Source organism: Agelaius phoeniceus, chromosome 8 (assembly GCF_051311805.1).
Source record: "Agelaius phoeniceus isolate bAgePho1 chromosome 8, bAgePho1.hap1, whole genome shotgun sequence".
In the NCBI taxonomy this organism is placed as follows: Eukaryota; Metazoa; Chordata; class Aves; order Passeriformes; family Icteridae; genus Agelaius; species Agelaius phoeniceus.
In genome coordinates, this window is record NC_135272.1 from 32,690,010 (window position 1) to 32,707,102 (window position 17,093).

Here is a 17,093-nt window from a genome sequence, read left to right on the forward strand (position 1 = left end):
GCCCCTGACTGTTTGCAGTTATGTGATAATTAGGGGGCACAGCTATTATGTGATGTAGGCAATGTACCTATGTACCCACAATTCCAGCAAAGAATGGCAATCATTTCTCAAAAAACAGGATTAGATTTTCTACTCAAATAAAAATTAAATCACTGAGTGACACTCACTGCAATTAAACCTGTAAGGGTTGTGTGCTGACTGTGCTCACATTAACAGCAATGAGATTTCCATGGCAGTAGGATTTGCCTTGCAGTTTCTATGATTTGGGAATAGAAATCAGCATTTTCCTGGATTTGGGCTGAGATGAGGACTCACATGCTCAACATGAGCAATTATTTTAAAGTTATTGGAACAAAGAAGGGTAATGAACTGGTGTTCATTGTGAACTAAACCTTTCTCATTACATTTTATCTAATGAACAAATTTCTTTGCAATGTAAAAGCAAAGTTAATCCAACCCTTATATCATCCTTTATGAAAAGAATATTCCAGCCACTAGGATTAGACTTCCAGATTAGTTTTATCTGTTAATATGACTCATAAACCAACTTTTTTTTTTTTTCCCTCTTGCATCAAACATGACATGGTCCTCTCCTGCGTAGGACTGTGCTGAGTTCAGGCTACTGATTTTGATTTAGCCTTCAGATCATATGCTCAGGAAGCAGAACTGTTAATTAGTGTAACACATATGTACTGGTGGCCACTGCAGGATGCAACTCCTACCCACATATCTGCCATCATAGCATCATCATTGGCAAGATTTCCCTGAATAAAACTAAACAGATTCTTGCTTTTTGGATGAATAGGCTCAAAATTAGAGCTGCATTCTTATGAAGAAAGCACTTCAGGGACATGAAATACAAATGTATTTGGCAATAAGAGATGTAATTCCTTGATTGTTTCAACTCTAGGAGCTCTAACTGTTGAAAGACAGACTACCCAAAAGATAAACATAATTACAGGCCAATTCTTGCTCCTCTGCCAGTATGATGTGAGCTTGGAAAGAAGAATCAGAGCCAGTGTCTCCAGCTGAAGTGCAGAAAGAGCACCAGGACAAAGCTTGTGTGGGTGTGCACAGGTATCCTGCAGTCCAGCACTATTATTAAGCTTTAGTTTTAATTACCCACAGATCTTTGTATAAAAGCAGCTGTTTCAGAGCCCTCTCCCAGCCCCTGTGAACAATGATCCCTTGGGGAGTGAAGGATGTGTCTGTGTGGGGGTGGGAATGTGCTCGTCCCTCTCGCTCCTTCACAGCAACACTGCAGGAGTACCACTGTTGCCTTGTCTTGTTTTCAGCTTGTGCTTTCATTGTGTTTTCCACTCTGCTTTAGAGAATAAATTATTCATGGAACACTGATAGGGACAGTTTCTCTGTGAGGAGGATCAGCACAGGGCCACCCCCAAAGCCCCACTCGGTGCTGGAAGCTCCATTTGCACATGTGCCACCCATCCTCCTTTATAACCTCAGCTCAAGAGCCAGCAGCAGGGAAGGTAAAGCCATTGAGCCCTCATCCTCTGCAGGTAGAGCCCTGGCACAGCCTGGGGCAAGGCTTTAGGGTTTAATGCTGGATTTACACCACGACTGTCTTACCTTAACCTAAGTTCACACACTGTTTAATTATGTTCAATTACAACAAGCATCCAATGTATTAAAAATGCAGCTACCTTCACTTTTCCTGTCAGCATGCAATTAAAAGTAACTCCCAATCTCTTTTCCTTCTTGCCATTTTGTTCTGAAGGAACTCAGGACAAATATGATTATGGGCTGAGATTTTTCCTAAATAACAATGGGGATTTTTCTGCAAATTACTACTGCTTTTGAAGGAGCTCTAATACTTTAAGCAGTGATAAAGTGGCAGCTGTACATGTTTAATTTCTGAGAGGCACAGCATAATGCACAAGCATTAATCCCTCCAGCTGTCCAGTAATTAAACATCATGTAAAGCCCAGAGGATATCACTGCTGTGCTACCTTATCTTATTTATGAAGGACTTGCATTTGTTAAATTTAGCAATTCTTTTTTTCCTTCTTGGAAATAATTGTACATTCTTCCACCATGGCAAGTACACTGAAGCTACAGCTACCCTTCATAAAATGCCAGGAATTTCAGACCAGTCATGTTTCTTTTCATCACATACTAAAATAATGAATAATGGTAGTGGATAAATATTTCTTTTACGGGCATGACTGTGATGCTATGGGTTTTAAAACTGGTGGGTTTCTCAGGGAGAATGCATGGCAAAATCTGATCCTTTGGGTTTGATGTCCCTCTGAGCTGACTGAGGGACAGCACATAATGAATGTTAATTCATTAACAGGCAGTGAACAGAACTAACTTTGACAAAAGCACACATTAATCAAACTGCAATGAAAGATAAAATCAGTGCTACATTATCACCAAGCTAGAAGGTCTCAGTAGGATCAGTGGAGATCTGGAATGGACTGGATCAGTGTGGTCCAATCCCAGCAGGGATCACTGGAAGTGTGGCTCATGCAAAATGCAGATACCTTTAGCTCATGCAAGATACAGGTACCTTCTATTGCACAAAAGAGTGCTGGGACAACATGGTGCTCTTTATAGTTAGAGGACAATGATAAAACAAGTGAACTGTCAATAGAAAGGTCACTTCATGTGAGCACAGGTGCAGGAGCAGAGTGGGGGAAGGTGACTTTAAATCAGCTTTGCAGTTTCCCTCCTTCAGCTGGTTCATCAGCAGGTGGATCTGCTGGAGGGATGAAGAGCTTTAGCCTGCTTTAAATTCTGCCTTCAGCCAGTGGTTCTCAGCTGACCTGAGGGCTGTTAACCAGGGCAAGAGCTGACTCTTAAGTTTTCTGCACTTGGACCTTCCAAGAAAAGGACCCCTCACTTGGAGGGGCTGCTGCTTTTTTGGAGAGTAACACATGAGCCTGGAGCTGTGCCAGGAGCAGTGGGAAGTTCACCACCTGAGATCCTGTAAATGATCTCTTTACATGGGAAAGCCTGTGAGCTGCCATGGCAAAGACACAGGGTTCCAGCTGAGCACACCTATGCTTACTGTGGCTTCCCTTAGGAATTTAAAAAACCTTTATGCAGTCTGTTCACTTTTAATCTGGCATATCATCACATCATAAGGCTGAAAATCTAGAACTAATTCTGAGATACATGGTCAGCAATGAAAAGCCTGAAGACCAGGGTCCAAAAGAAGATGCTCTGGGTGACAAGGTTGTCACTGGCATGAGGCTCCTGCAGGAATTCCTGGCTCTCACCTCAGCCAGCTGCACAAGGTTAGTGTGAGCATGTCCACTGCTGCAAAAGTTCCCCATGACCACTGTGTCTGTGCTGTAGTTTAGGAGGATAACCATGGATAAATAGCTAATTCTGCTACCAATATATCAATGAATTCATCATTTCACTGCATATGACTGTGGGGAAAGGGGAAACTGGTGCACTTCCAACTCCTCATTTGCAAGACACAATTTCCATATTGAGTGCAAGCAGTGGTTCAGGTGAGAACCAGTGACACAGCCAGAAGAGATGGGGCCAGAGCCTTGTGAGCATCCCAGAGTCCTGTCAGGAGAGACCTGTGTGCACTAAAGGGGCTCAGTGCTGTTTCACTGGTACAGGATGGCAGCTCCTCTCTTCCAAAGCCTCTCTCGAGTGCTCTCTGCATTCCTGAGCAGCTGACAAAACACTGCTTACTGTCTCCCTCAGCAGAGATTTAACAAGTTCTGCAGTAGTTAGCCAAGCCCAGATGGACCCTGAGTTGTGTTGCTTTAATTACAGCCTCTCCTATTTAACTTCTCTTTTAGTCTCCCTAAACTCAGTCCTAAGCTTCTCCAATCCATTGTGACAAAGGTTGGGTGCACTGGGAGCAGAAAACCTTCATCAGGGAAATAACGAGGCTGCCAGCACCTCCAAGCCAGCCAATTCAAGGCTACTAACCCTGACCTATGACTACAACACACCTGATATTGTGAAGACTCAAATTACTTGTGCTCCAAAAACTGAAAAAATAATATTTTTCTTTTTATATGGTCTTATTTTAAAAAGGAAGATATCTGCATTTTCAACAATTGTTTGTGCACTGGAAGTCAGTAGTGTTCTTAAAGCCTGTCTGTTGGAAGTCAATTATTTAGGCAGACAGGCACTTAAGTACCTATGTGCAAGGATGAATATCTGCAGTTAACCCCTGGTGCAACTACAGCCTGTGCAGACACAAATCTGGATCCCTGACCACTGGTGCTTTATCCATTGCAGGTGAAAGAATTTCAGTTTCCATTGCTTCCTTGACAAGTTCTTCCACAGGCTGAAAATCACACCTTTGTCTCCTTGTTCAGCTTCTCTGCTTTTGTCCCCAGGTCTCTGAAGAGCTGCTTTGTGCCCCCAGTGTCTGCACTGGATGTATTTCACATGGATTCAAAAAGCAATGATACCATTCTGAGAGGAAAAATCCTGCAAGAATTGCAAGGTTCAGAGCAGCAGCTGGGAAGGAAACTGCTGGAGGAGGAAGAACCATAAGCCACCTACACTGTTCCTACAGTTTTGGATGATTGTACACCATGATCTTTACTGTCCCCTCCTGCAGGAGATCCTCCCTTAACTTGGGCTGTGAACATCCTGACACAGGGACAGGTTCCTGCACAGCCTCAGCACAACCAAGCTTTGCTCCTGGATACCAGCACAATCTTCTAACTGGTACAAACTACCAATGCAGAAATGCAGGCATAAATAAGGTTCATAAACTCCATATTAAATCCTCTTGAAGATTTATAAATCCAAGAGCCAGTTATTCCTATCAAAAAGCAAGAGTATACACAGTTAAAACATTTTTGAAGTGTCACATGAGGTTGCAGCAGTAGGTTTATTAACATGGATTTAGAAAGAGCTTAGGGGTTTTTCTTCTGGATGCCCTCACTCACACCATCTTCAAGTCATCATCCACTTGTTTATTGCACATGCAGTCTCTCACCACAGAAATTATTCTGAGCACAAATAAATCCCCTTCCAAACATTTACCCAGCAAGATGTGTTATTTATAGACAGGCTGGTCAGCTCTGTGAGGAGTGCAGCCTCTGTGACAGGGTGCTGTGCTCCAAGGGGCTGCTGGTGACAGGCAGTGCTGAAGCTTCTTATAAAATGAGAATAAAAACTGAGTGCAGAGATTAAATTAACAAAACAAAGAGAAGAAGGGGTCTGAAGTGGTCAGGATACTGTGTGCTGCTGAGATAAGAGGAAACAGAGAAAGGAGGATTCTAACCAGAGAAGAAATGGGAATGTTAACAGAGTATCAGTGGATAGGCTTAGTGAGGTTTATCAGATTTGGATAAGGAGAGGATAGCTATCAATCCTCCACAGCTCCCTGCTGAAACAGCTCACACAATTGTTCTCATCCATGAGGAAAAGACCTTCATTTGACAGGGAGCCTCCCTGAAAGTGCTCCCACCACAGCCATTCAGCACTGCCTCCTGTTTCCCTCTCCAAGTGAGTTTTGACCTCTGAAAGATGCTGGGTTGGGATCTTAGGACTGAAAGCTTTTGATGTTTGCACCCACCCAGGGTGCTCCAGGTTTACCTGTTCCCTATGCTCATGCCCATCCTACAGCCAGACTCAGCAGAGATTTCCAGTGTGTGGGGACAATGCTCAGTCATTAAAAATTCGTTGAAAGCCACTAATTCATTTCTCACCAGTTACCCAGCAAGCATCAAAATGTGGTAATTTGTCCTTGGATTAAATTTTTTTTAAGGTTTTTAAGAACCTGCACATGCATTAAAACTGGAAGCTAACTATGAGTAAGGGTGCTGAAACATCCAGAGCAGAAACACTCAGCTATTTCCAAATCCATTAATAGCATCATTATGCTGAAATTATGTGGCATTCAGAACATATTTACATGCATTTTGGGGGTTACCTAAGGCTTTGAAAAAAAAAGTTCAAAGCAATTTCAAGTAGATTTTTATTATAACTAAAAGACTCTGTGAGACCATTCCCACTGGTGTGAGCAGCAGCATTAAATCAGGGGAGGCAGCCATCAGTGAAAAATTGTTCTAATTTCACCAAAAAAAATCAGGAAAATAACAGTTACAATTAGCTTCTGAATTTGTCTCTAATTCAAGCCTCCCATTCAAAGAAAAAAAAATGTACACACTAAAGAGAAAAAACTTAAGAGTTTCACATGGAAAACCAATAAAAGGAAAAAGAAAAAAAGAATACACAGAACTTAGAAAGCTTCTTAAAAGCCTGGGATCATTTGCACACAACAAACTTAATAAGAACAGTATTAGAAATCAGAAAGGTGATTTTACTTCTGCACAGACTGGCAAGACTGATACTCCCTAAATTCTGGTGGTCTGTGTAAAAAGAAAGTTGGAAAACCAACTGGAATACCAAAGGGAGCCACAAGAATGAGTCAAGCATTCATTCAAAAGAGAATATTTGACATCAAGAAGCATAAAGAACCAATATATTTGGTCTACCAAAAAGGCAGCCTGAGAAATAGTTTGACCACACAGTGCAGGAGTTTTCACAGACTGAAAACACTGTTAAAGGGCTCTTTCATTCAGCACAGAAAGGCCTAATAAAAGGCAATGGCCATTTAGGGACTGAATTTATAACAGTTATGGGTACAGAGTACATCATTCTCTCTCTGTCCAGTGACACCAACAAGCCATCAATGTCCAGGCCCATCTATTCTAGCCCAGCAGAAGCCAGCCTGAGTCTGTCCCCAGTCTGCACAGGACACAGCAGGAACCTGCTGAGCTACCACACGGGAAGGTTTGAGCCTTATTCAACTCCTTTCCATATCACCTGGGTGTTAACCCTAATAATAATAACTAATTAATTCTTCACAGAGTTCATGCAATCTGCAGCCAGCCCCAACTGGAGAATCCTTCTTTCCTCCCTGGTTCTAGAAGTCACCACTTAGCACTGCAAAGCAGAGTGAGTTTGTTGGCAGGAAAAGCCATCCCTTTCCATGCCATTTGTAACAGTCCCTCCAGGACTTTTATAGTCCTAGATGGAGATGTTGCATCTGTATTAACTCACCAGGAGTGCAACCAGCCTCATCAATTCCACTTTCACAATCCTTCTGCCCATCACACCTCCAGGACAATGGGATGCACTTGTTGCTTAAGTCTCCACAGCTAATTTTTTCAGATGGACACACTTGTTTGGCTGGAAGAAAAAAAAACAAAGAAATAAACAAAAGTTAAACATATTTCTAAACATTTCTAACATTATTTATGCTGGCAAAGTTACTTTGACATACTGGAATGAAATCCCAAGCCAACCTGCTGCCTCCTCAACCAGGCTGCCCTGGGAACGAGGCCCCTCCTGTCCCTCTCAGCCAAAACAAACTGAGAAAGTTGTTCCCACAGACAAACAGGGATTCCTGCTGGGAACTCGGGGCTGGTTGTTGCAGGGAGGGATGCTCAGTGCAGTACCAGGCTCTGCCTCCCTGCCCAAGACACTGAGCTGGAGCTGCTCAGTCACTGCCCTGCACACAGCACAGCAGCCCTGCACAAACCCACCCAGCCAAGCCAGGAAAAAGCAATTCCCTCATTTTAGTACAAGGGTGTATGTCTAGGTTTGGCAAGGCAATTTCTAAATATAATGATCTGGGCAGATTGTGGTCAGCAAAGCTGAGGAAAAAGCAGCAAGGACAAGCAGGAACTTGCAGGTATTTAACAAATGGAGCTGTAACTGCGTAAATTGAGGCAACTGTGATGTCAGACATGGAGACACAGGAGCACCTGCAGAAGCAAAACCCCAGTACAGGCAAGAAGACAACTATGAAAAAGAATCTGCCAGATTTATCTGGAACCAAGTAAGCTGTGAAGCTCATTCTCTCATAACTAGTTTGCATTGCTAAAATTCCTATTTTTTTTCCTTCATACTAGTGTAAAGAGCAACAGATCTACATTTATTGTGACAAGGCTGCTGAAATGCAAAATGTTCCACGATTTAAACAATTGTTTAGCATTCTGGAATCATCATCCAGTTTGGCAGGATTTGCTTATTAAACAGATTGATTTCTCTCTTCAAAAAATGACGTGTATTCAAATATTTCTTCCACTGCTATTAATGATAATAATGCTGTGTATGGCTGCAGGTCTACTGAGAAGGTGGGAACCTAGATTCTAAATTAAAACCTTCACATTACCCTGCCCTGGTAAAGGTATTTACACAAAGCCAACCAGCTTCCCAAGTGCTGAGAGGATGAAAATGATACCTCCCACCTCCACAAGGAGGCTGTGAAAGGGCATCCTCCAGCCCCAAAGCATCAATCAGCCACTTGGAGAGCAGTGCCATTTAATCCCTGCATTTCTGCCTTAGCGCCTTCAAGTGTTAGAAGAAGCAGTTTTGAGAAGCTGTGGGCAACCAATACATCAAGAAAAATTAGGTCCTGCCACAGACAGACAGTTAATAACAGATGTAATGGAGTTTTATAACCCTGAGGCATGACAGCATTTCTGTTGAAATTTGCTTGCTGAATACCTAAATAACATTTATCAATGTTGCATGGTTACAGGGGGGGAGGAAAAAAGGATCCTTACTTAGGCTTTGGGATTATTTTTCCAGCAAATTAGCAATAAAAAACATTGGAAAGGCTTCCCCACAAGACCTCACCATGGTCAGTGTATTTACCAACTCAGGCCACGTCCTGTGTCCCCTCTAAGCTGCAGGTTTTGTACTGCCCAGCTACACTGAGGTTTGGATTGCATTGGTATGCTGGGAAAACTGGGATACCAAAATGTCACAGAGACATTTGTTAATCAGGTTATTGATCCACATCCCCCAAAAATTGTTCTAGTTCTTCTTGCTCTGGAAATGGTGATGGAAAGGAGAATTTGTCTTGATGCCAAGTAGGACCAGGTCTTCCATCCTCACTGTAAATCTCCACTGAGAACCAAGTGGGTCAAGACAAGACAGGTAAGAACATGTTCCACACACCTGATTTTGAAGAAGGTAGAATATAATCATAAAATGGTATCATCACACAGTGGGATCATTAACCAGCAAAAAGGTTATTTACTGGTCACAGTTTAAATTATGGGAATTACTTTTGCTTGGCTGCTGTGGGCAGATGCTTAATAGTTTTGGGAAGCTGAAAGGTTTGGAAAGGTATGAACAGAAGGCTCCTCTTTATGGAAAGTAACCTCTGTGTTAGTCATCTCCCTGACAGAATAATTACAGACATTTAAAATATGTAAATCAAAGCTTGAACTTTCAGGGATGCAGCAATGGAAGCTGCTGTTGGTCACAGTTCATCAAATCTCTGTGTTCCAGTGGTTTCTGCACCCAAGCAATCGTTTCATGGAAGCCAATGACTTGTAAGCACTGGCAGCTAACAGAGAGGGGATCTTGCACAAAACTCAAAGCAAACCTTTGGTGAAAACACACCTGCATTTCCAGCAAGTTGGGTGTTTTCCTCCCCTCTCCCCCAGGAGACTGCAGATGCAAGTGGAGTCCACGTTGTTGGCCACACTATTAAAGGGGCTTTCAGCAGCTGCAGTCCAGACTCAACATTTCTGTTTCTGTGCACGGCTTATACAAACCCAGGCCCCTTGGGCTGACGTGACCAAAATGTTTTACTCCCTCCTTCCCTCTTTGTGCAGGCAGAAAGGAAAGGGTTAGTGCTGTGTGTGATGGTGAGTGCTCTTACCCTGGATGCATTCTGGACCAATACAACTTATAGCAAGATCTGCCTTTTCAGAAAAGCACCATTAAACAACTTGGTTGAAATGTCAGACACATCAAGACCAATTTATCACAATGAACTGCAAATGCCAAGGATGGACAACAATGCTTTATTTATAAGGAGACAAGAGCAAAGAAGACAAGAAGGTTCCATTTACTCAGTACCGCCAATGGCACATTCTTCTTTCTCTTTACAGGAGGCTACAAAGTCTTTCAGAGCACCACTGAGCCTAACTGGCGCCCCACTGTTTGCTTCCTCTTGTGCCACTGCTGTGCTTTTCAGGCTCCGGACATCATGTATATTCAAGAAAGCCCAAGAAAACAAAATTGATTTACTTTCAGAAGACCATTTGTCAGGTTCTCACCAAACAGGTACTCTAAGAGCATACACAAAATGCAATTAAGCAGCTTCTGCTGGTGGGAAACCCACAAGACTTTTCATCAGCAGACTGAAAAGAACGCCCTTTGTGGAAATACATCATCTTACAGGTCTGAACAGCTTCTCTATCTCTGCTGAAACAACTCCCCATCCTCTCCAGACTGCCCCTTGTGCTTTTCCCAGGTTCTTCAGAAGCTCCAACCCAAAACATTTTTTCTACAGCAGAGAAAACTCAATACTAAAATGGTTTCATTATTTTCTGCCATGCCAATGAACTCTTCCCACAAATACTTCCACTACTTTTATTATGGAGTTAAAAATTCTTACCTCCCTCTTTCCTCCAGCAATGGTTTAGTTGTCAGCTTTTTTTTTTAAAGGAATGTTTTTTAACAGGGACCTCCCCTCCTCAAACACTGCCCTTAAATCTTCTTTTGTCACAACTGGCAGAACTGCCTCAGAGATGTACCAAGAATGAAATAAGTGTTCGTACCTGCCCAAGTACAGGACTAGAATCCAGTTTATTTCCAGAGAAAACAAGCCAAACTGGTAAATGAGCAACTGTTCTGCAGAGAGGAGGGGAGCTGACAGGCAGAGATTGCTTAGGGAAATTTAGAACTCAGAGTTCTCAATCACTGAAGATTTGTGATTCAGAAAAAATCTCAGTCACAAGTTTGCATATATTGTTCTTTATATATATATGTGTGTGTATATGAATTTATATCCCTATCTACACTTACTACTGACTTAAAACCCAAAGTTTCCCTTTGAAGTATTTAAGGTGCATAAGAAACACAGTTAAAATCCATCTTCTGATTTAAAATATTGTCACAGCTGAAGCTGTATCTGACTGGTACTTTCCTTCTCTTGCCCCTTCTCCCAGCTGCAGGTGGCTGTGAGGAACCTCTGCCCCATTGACCACAGCTCACTCTGCAGCTCAGGACAGGTCACTGTTGTTTCCTTTACTTTGATGTGTCTCAACCCTTCAAGACACATCAGATCCTGGGTGTGATTTTCTAAGGTGTGTTATATCATATTTGATATACTTGCTCTCCCTGATGCCCTGCTTGTGACACGCTGTGATCAGCAGTGTTTGTGTGGGCACAGCAACATCCATGGTGGGTGATTCCCATGTCCTGCAAGTTTCTCTGGCCCTGGTGCACAGAGCCCTGTGAGCACACAGGGATCCCCCAACCCTCAGCCTTTGCTGGGTGCTTGAGTTTGGATCTGGGCATCAGCAATTCAGAGAGACAGAACACACTGGGGAATGCTAACCAAAGAACTGCTCCCACTAAGGTCAGGAGCTGCACTGAACCTTCTGTCATGTAAAGCAGCACAGTACAAGCATCAGCCTGCTGGGATAGCAAGACTTACATGAACTTGTGACTTCTGCAAAAGCCAATCCAGCAGCAGTACTTGGGTTGCTCACCATATCTCTGTATTACACATGCACTTGAGACCTCTGAGAAAATGCAGGCAGCTCTGCAATTTCAGTTGAAAGCAGCCCAGGCCAAAACAAATGTCATGATTAGTGGCTTAAGTGAATTAAGATTACAGCAGTGAGAGTTGGAATGAGACCAACCCACCAGCAATGACGCCTCTGTTGACAGAAGCAGCCCCATCCATCTGCTCCCACAGGAAACTCAGTTCTGGTCAAACTGGGGCAGGCTGACAGCACCAATTCCCAGGGATGGGAGCTTCAACTGGTGCTGCCTGACTCCACATTTGTGAGTGGGTAAGTATTCAGGCTGATGTGCCATAACCTTTGTGGCAGCATGCAAAGGCACAGAAATAGTGAAAAATCTATTTGTCCTGCATAAAAAGATAATTAACTTATGAGCACTGCCTTTCAACTTTCAACATAAATTAGGCGGCTCAAAAGACAGATTAGGAAAGGTGACTAAGGAACTATACTGTAAAATGTCAGGAACAGTATTAACAATTGATATATCTGATAAATAGATTCAGTGGTGTGATTTGTTTGATGATGACTTATGTTCAGAAGTTCCCAGGGGAACAGAAGAGGTTTTGCACAGATTTCCCTCCATTGCACTGCACAGTATAGTCCTTATTAACTCTGTTCTTGTGTGCTTGTAAGAAGGGTTCCTCTACAATACCATGTATTAGGAGTCTCTGGTGAGTCCCCAACTCCTCTACCTTGAAACTGGAGGGAGAAAATAAGCATAGCACACAAAGGGTTCAGCCTGTCTAAAAGAGATGGGTAGCAGGTACCTCACTTTTGTGCAGATTAGCACATTGGTGATTACCACCTCTTACATCAGAGTGAAATAATCAGGAGTTCAAAATCCCAGGATGAATTCTAATTACTGAAATAGAGACTCACTGTCAGAGTAACAGGGAGGTAACTTTTACAGGAAAAGTGTGTTCCAAAAGCACAGACACTACAACCAATCTCAAGTAAGGAAATGATTCTCTGGTATCATGCCAGTAGTTGTAACAGGTGGCATAAAGTGTATTTGAGCACAGTGCAAGGAGATAAGAGATCTCTATAGCAGGCTGCAGACAAATGGCACCAGTTTTAGGAAATCTCCATGTCTCACAATGTGAGCCACCTGCATGGTCAGGAAGAACCCAGGTTCAGAGCTATCCTGGCACCCTTGCAATCCTGAATATTGTCCCAGCCCAGGACAGGCAGCTGCACAGAAAGGACTGCTGCTCTTGGGCTCCCAGTGCACCACCTTATCTTCGATTCCTGATTGCTCTGTCTTACTCATCCACTTCAAAAATCAAAACTAACATCAAACTTGGCTACAAAAAGCATTTCCTTCCCTCAGTCTGACTGGCAGGACTTCAGCTGATTTTGTATTCCTGTAAACACAGCAAATGCTCTTTTGCTGCAGTCATCTGAGCACATCTCACCTAATTCATCTCAGAGCTTTTCCACATACTGTTCTGATGGCACTTCTGTTCTCTACTTGATATGCCCAACAGGCTCTGCTGCTGAGAAATAAAGTCCTTAAATTCAAGTCAGTTGGCTTTTTTTGGGTAAACCCAAGTCTAGGTCAATGGCCCATGGCAAACAGGAGGTCAAACTGGTTGATTACATGATCCTCCTTGGTCTCAAACTGCAGGAAAATTGTGATACTTTCAGTAGGAATCAGAAAGCTTTTAAATTGCCTTTAAACTGTTCCTCATAGTCATACTTCTGAAATTTCAGAATTTACAAAGATCAGATGTTTAACAGCAGTGAGGATATAGGCTGCTGATCCTCATTAAATTCCATTTTTTTAACCATCTAGTGCTTGTAAAACAACAGTGGTTTTTAACTCGTATCTGTAGAATACACTGTGACATTGCCCCACTGTCAAGTCTGGTTGTGCACAGAGAATCCAGTTTCTAAGAGACCATGACAGGTGATTAGGCATGAGAGAGATGCACATGATACAGTGAGGGCTTTCTGCTCCTGAACAAACCACATTTCCTTACCTGCCACTGCACACATGAGAATTCATTGCAGAAGTTCCTTCCCTAAAGCAGCTTTTATGCCCAAGCACCTTGAGACACAAGCTGCCTTTGCAGGGGAAGGGGAACAGTTGCACAGATATTGCCACAGTCCCTTGAGGCCACTCCTTGGCCCTGCTCTGCATCCAGCCCTCTCTGCATCATCAGCAGGGCCCTGCTGGCTCTGATGTTCAATGCCTCAAGGCACTGCTTTGCTCAGGGATGCACAAATCCTTCCATAACCTTGAATGAGACACAGGATAACCCTGGCATTCACACTCCACTCCTTGCTACCACTTTCCACAGGTTCTGGACAGCACAACACACAAGAGCCATGGACACAGCTGTGTGTGACCCACTGCAGGGCTGAGCTCCACTCCACAGGGCAAGGCAGAAATGTGAGCAGCAGGATGAGGCTGGTGCAGTCCAGCTCCAGCTGAGTAAAGCATTATTGCAATTATTGCACAGTGTGCAGCCATGGGAGAGCCCAGGAGCCACGTGCCACCTCTGAATGCCAGTTTCTCATCTTTCCTGAGACCACAGCCATATGGTCACGAGAAACATTCACTCAGATTAATCCAGAGAAAAAATGAATACAGCCCTGTAGTGACAGCTCTGCTTAATGACAGTGAAGCACAGCCCTCATTGTTTAGAGGAACAAAAAGGGCATTTTGATAAACTCAAGTCAGAGGCCATATGCCAACTTTCCCCTCTATTTCTTCCAGCTTTGGCCCTTTGCATGTCTTCTGGATGGAAGAGGAAAATCCATAATTTACCTGAAATGGAGAGCGGTTTAAAACCCGAACATGGTCCCTCCTTGTGAAACCACCAGACCCTCTTGCCCTTCTCTTTGCACCTCCTCTAAACCAGAGCAGAACTTGCCTTCAAGAGGAGCTGTATCTCTAAGACATTATTCTGGCTACTGAAAACCTGAGTTTCTACATCAGATTTCTTCAGATAACTTTGTACTACTTAAAATTTTATTTTCTCTTCACTGGTGGTTTTCCCTCATCTCAAGGATCAGTTGGTCATGCCCTTAGGCTGGCACAGAGGCAAGAAGATACCAATAAAAACCACAGGGAAAATCCCAGACATCATAGTAAGAAACCAGAACAGCTGAAGAAGAACCTGTTCCTGGCAGGAGTAAATCAGCAATGTGCACTGCTGATCTCAAACAGCTTCATAATAAACTGACAGTTGACTTTGGTAGTTAGCAAACACCCAGGCCTGCCAGCAAAACCCAGGACTCAACATTTTCTTTAGAGATAGTTTTCTAATAGAAAAGCTATTAAATATTCCCTTTTGTGAGAGGCATTTTTCATGCTCAATCAAAAGTAAAGCTTTAAAAAAAATTCAACAATGACATTACTTTAAGAAGGTCAGAAAAAAAATACTCTGCTCTTTTTCTACCCTGAACATAACATCATCTTTACACTCTATTGTTTCTAGAGCTGGTTTGAAAGAGAGTGATGTACAACATTGTCCTGTCAAACCTCCCATCCCACCACTGTCTACATCAATAATTACCCTGTCAATCTATGTACACACTGCCACTTGCAATGCAGTTCAGCCTTCTCTTCTGTATTAACAGTATTGGGGGAGGTCAGAGAAGAAATAAGAACAAGAAAAAAAAAAGGGAAAAAAAGAAAAAAAATAAAAGTATTTTGCCTTTCCCATAGCCCAGAAATCAAATGGAACTCCAATATTTGACATGGTTGAGAGCTGAGCTCTGTTTCTCAATACAGATCCTCTACCTCTGTTTTTTTCCAGGGATGCCTACTGTGAAAAACTAAGTCTGGCTACAAACAACCTATAAAAATCTATCATGATCCACTGTGCTCCCCCTTGATTAGTGATGTGTGATGCTTTTAAGGCAGTTCTGATTGAGGCAGGCCTCAGGAGAATACAAGGCCTGGGGTAAGAGCTGAGCCAGCCCAGAGTGGGAAGGATGGGAATGAGCAGAGCTGGGAATGAGCAGAGCTCAAACCCAGCCGTGCTCTGGGAAGGAAGGGCAGGGCCAGGGCAGAGCTGAGAGCAGGAGGTGACGGTGGCACAAGCTGGGATGAATGGAAGGCAGCTCCTTAACCCGAGCCATGCAGCTCCTGAAAGGAAAACTTGTTCTCTGCCCGAGAGCAGGGATTCCAGAGCCTTGTGGGCAAACAGATTTGTGAGCACTGAAACTTTCTCACGCAGCCACTGAGGTGACAAATGGATGTGCTGAGCTGGGGTGACAAATGGCTGTGCTGAGCTGCTGAACAGAGCCCTTGGGAGTGACGTGCCAGAGGTGGGGAACAGCCTCACCTTCCCCCAGGTGGGATTTATTACCCAGTCTTTTGTCCCCTGTTCAGGTGTCAGCCTAATTCCCACTACCCAATTGCCATAATCTGGGCACCCCACGGACACACACCAGAGCCCACCCCTGCTACAAAGCCCAAAGCCCATCCCTCCTGTCTGGCTTGGCAGAGACCATGGAAAGAGCTGATCTCCACAGAAACACAGGTAATAACCACAATCTCCTGATCTGCACTGATCCAATAATGCTTCCTGCTTTATTCCTTGCCTTTGGGTCTAAATACATTGCAGCTTTAACAACATCAACTTTCTCCACTAAAGATTCAGTGATAAAATACTCCAGATTGCAGCACACAATAAATCAATCATCCCTCCCTGTATGGGTTTGTAACTCAGCACTTTGAAAGCATCTTGGAACAATTTCTGCACACATACTTTTTAGATAAGGGATAAATTTACTTTTTATTGAATCAAATGTTATTGACTGCCTTTGGTTTATAGATAAAAGTGACAGAGTTTTCTAGGTTCTCTTCAAATTGTTGGCACTGTGACCCTGAACTGTTTAAAAAATTAGTTTCTAAAAATAATTCATTCTCTCCACTGGCAGTATCTCACTCCATTCCCCCCACTTAGGCAGAATCTTAGTCCAAGCCTACCAGACATTATCACCTTGGTCACTTGTCAAATTCTTATACAAGCAGCTAAGCACAGCACCAGGACAGATTTATCTACTTTTCTTTCTATATATTAATTTCTAGAAAGCCCCAAAATATGCATCCCAGAATGCTCAATTTCTATTACAGCAAATCCAGAAACAAATTCCAGATGGCAGCTTATTTCATACATATTCTGGCATATTTAGGCACTTAACTTCTCAAATTCTTTGGGAGCAAATTAATGCTCAACTCAAACTTAGGTTTTAAAGCACAGATTAAAAAAAAAAATCACCTGGCTATATCACTCAATTAGCAAAAATCAATTACCAGATGCCAGTCTGAATGAAAAATTATTGTATTTTGTAAGTGCTGCAAATAATGACAAAAATCCCTTGAATTGGAGAAATGTCCCTGCAAAGGTGACTCTGTTTCACAGGCCCAGTGCACAGACTGGATCTGAGAGCACTGAGCAGCTCAAAGCAAACATCCAGAATGATCCTGGATAAACCCAGTGGACAGCTACCCTGGTAAGAGGAGTTTTGTGGGAACAAAAGAGAACAAAAAACCTGTAATGATCCTCCCAGTGTCCATAAATTGTGCTCACTTAGCAACCAAGAAATATGTGGGGCCAA

The 17,093-nt window shown here is 43.0% G+C and overlaps 1 protein-coding gene across 3 annotated transcripts in view; it reads right to left on the minus strand.

Annotated features, from left to right (window-relative positions):
- Positions 1–17,093, minus strand: part of LRP8 (LDL receptor related protein 8) — a 171,211-nt gene that overhangs the window by 31,015 nt on the left and 123,103 nt on the right. For all 3 annotated transcript variants that reach the window (XM_077182526.1, XM_077182525.1, XM_077182527.1), the window contains one exon: positions 7,021–7,149. In XM_077182526.1, the coding sequence (XP_077038641.1) occupies positions 7,021–7,149 (129 nt within the window). The remainder of the gene's footprint in view (positions 1–7,020; positions 7,150–17,093) is intronic.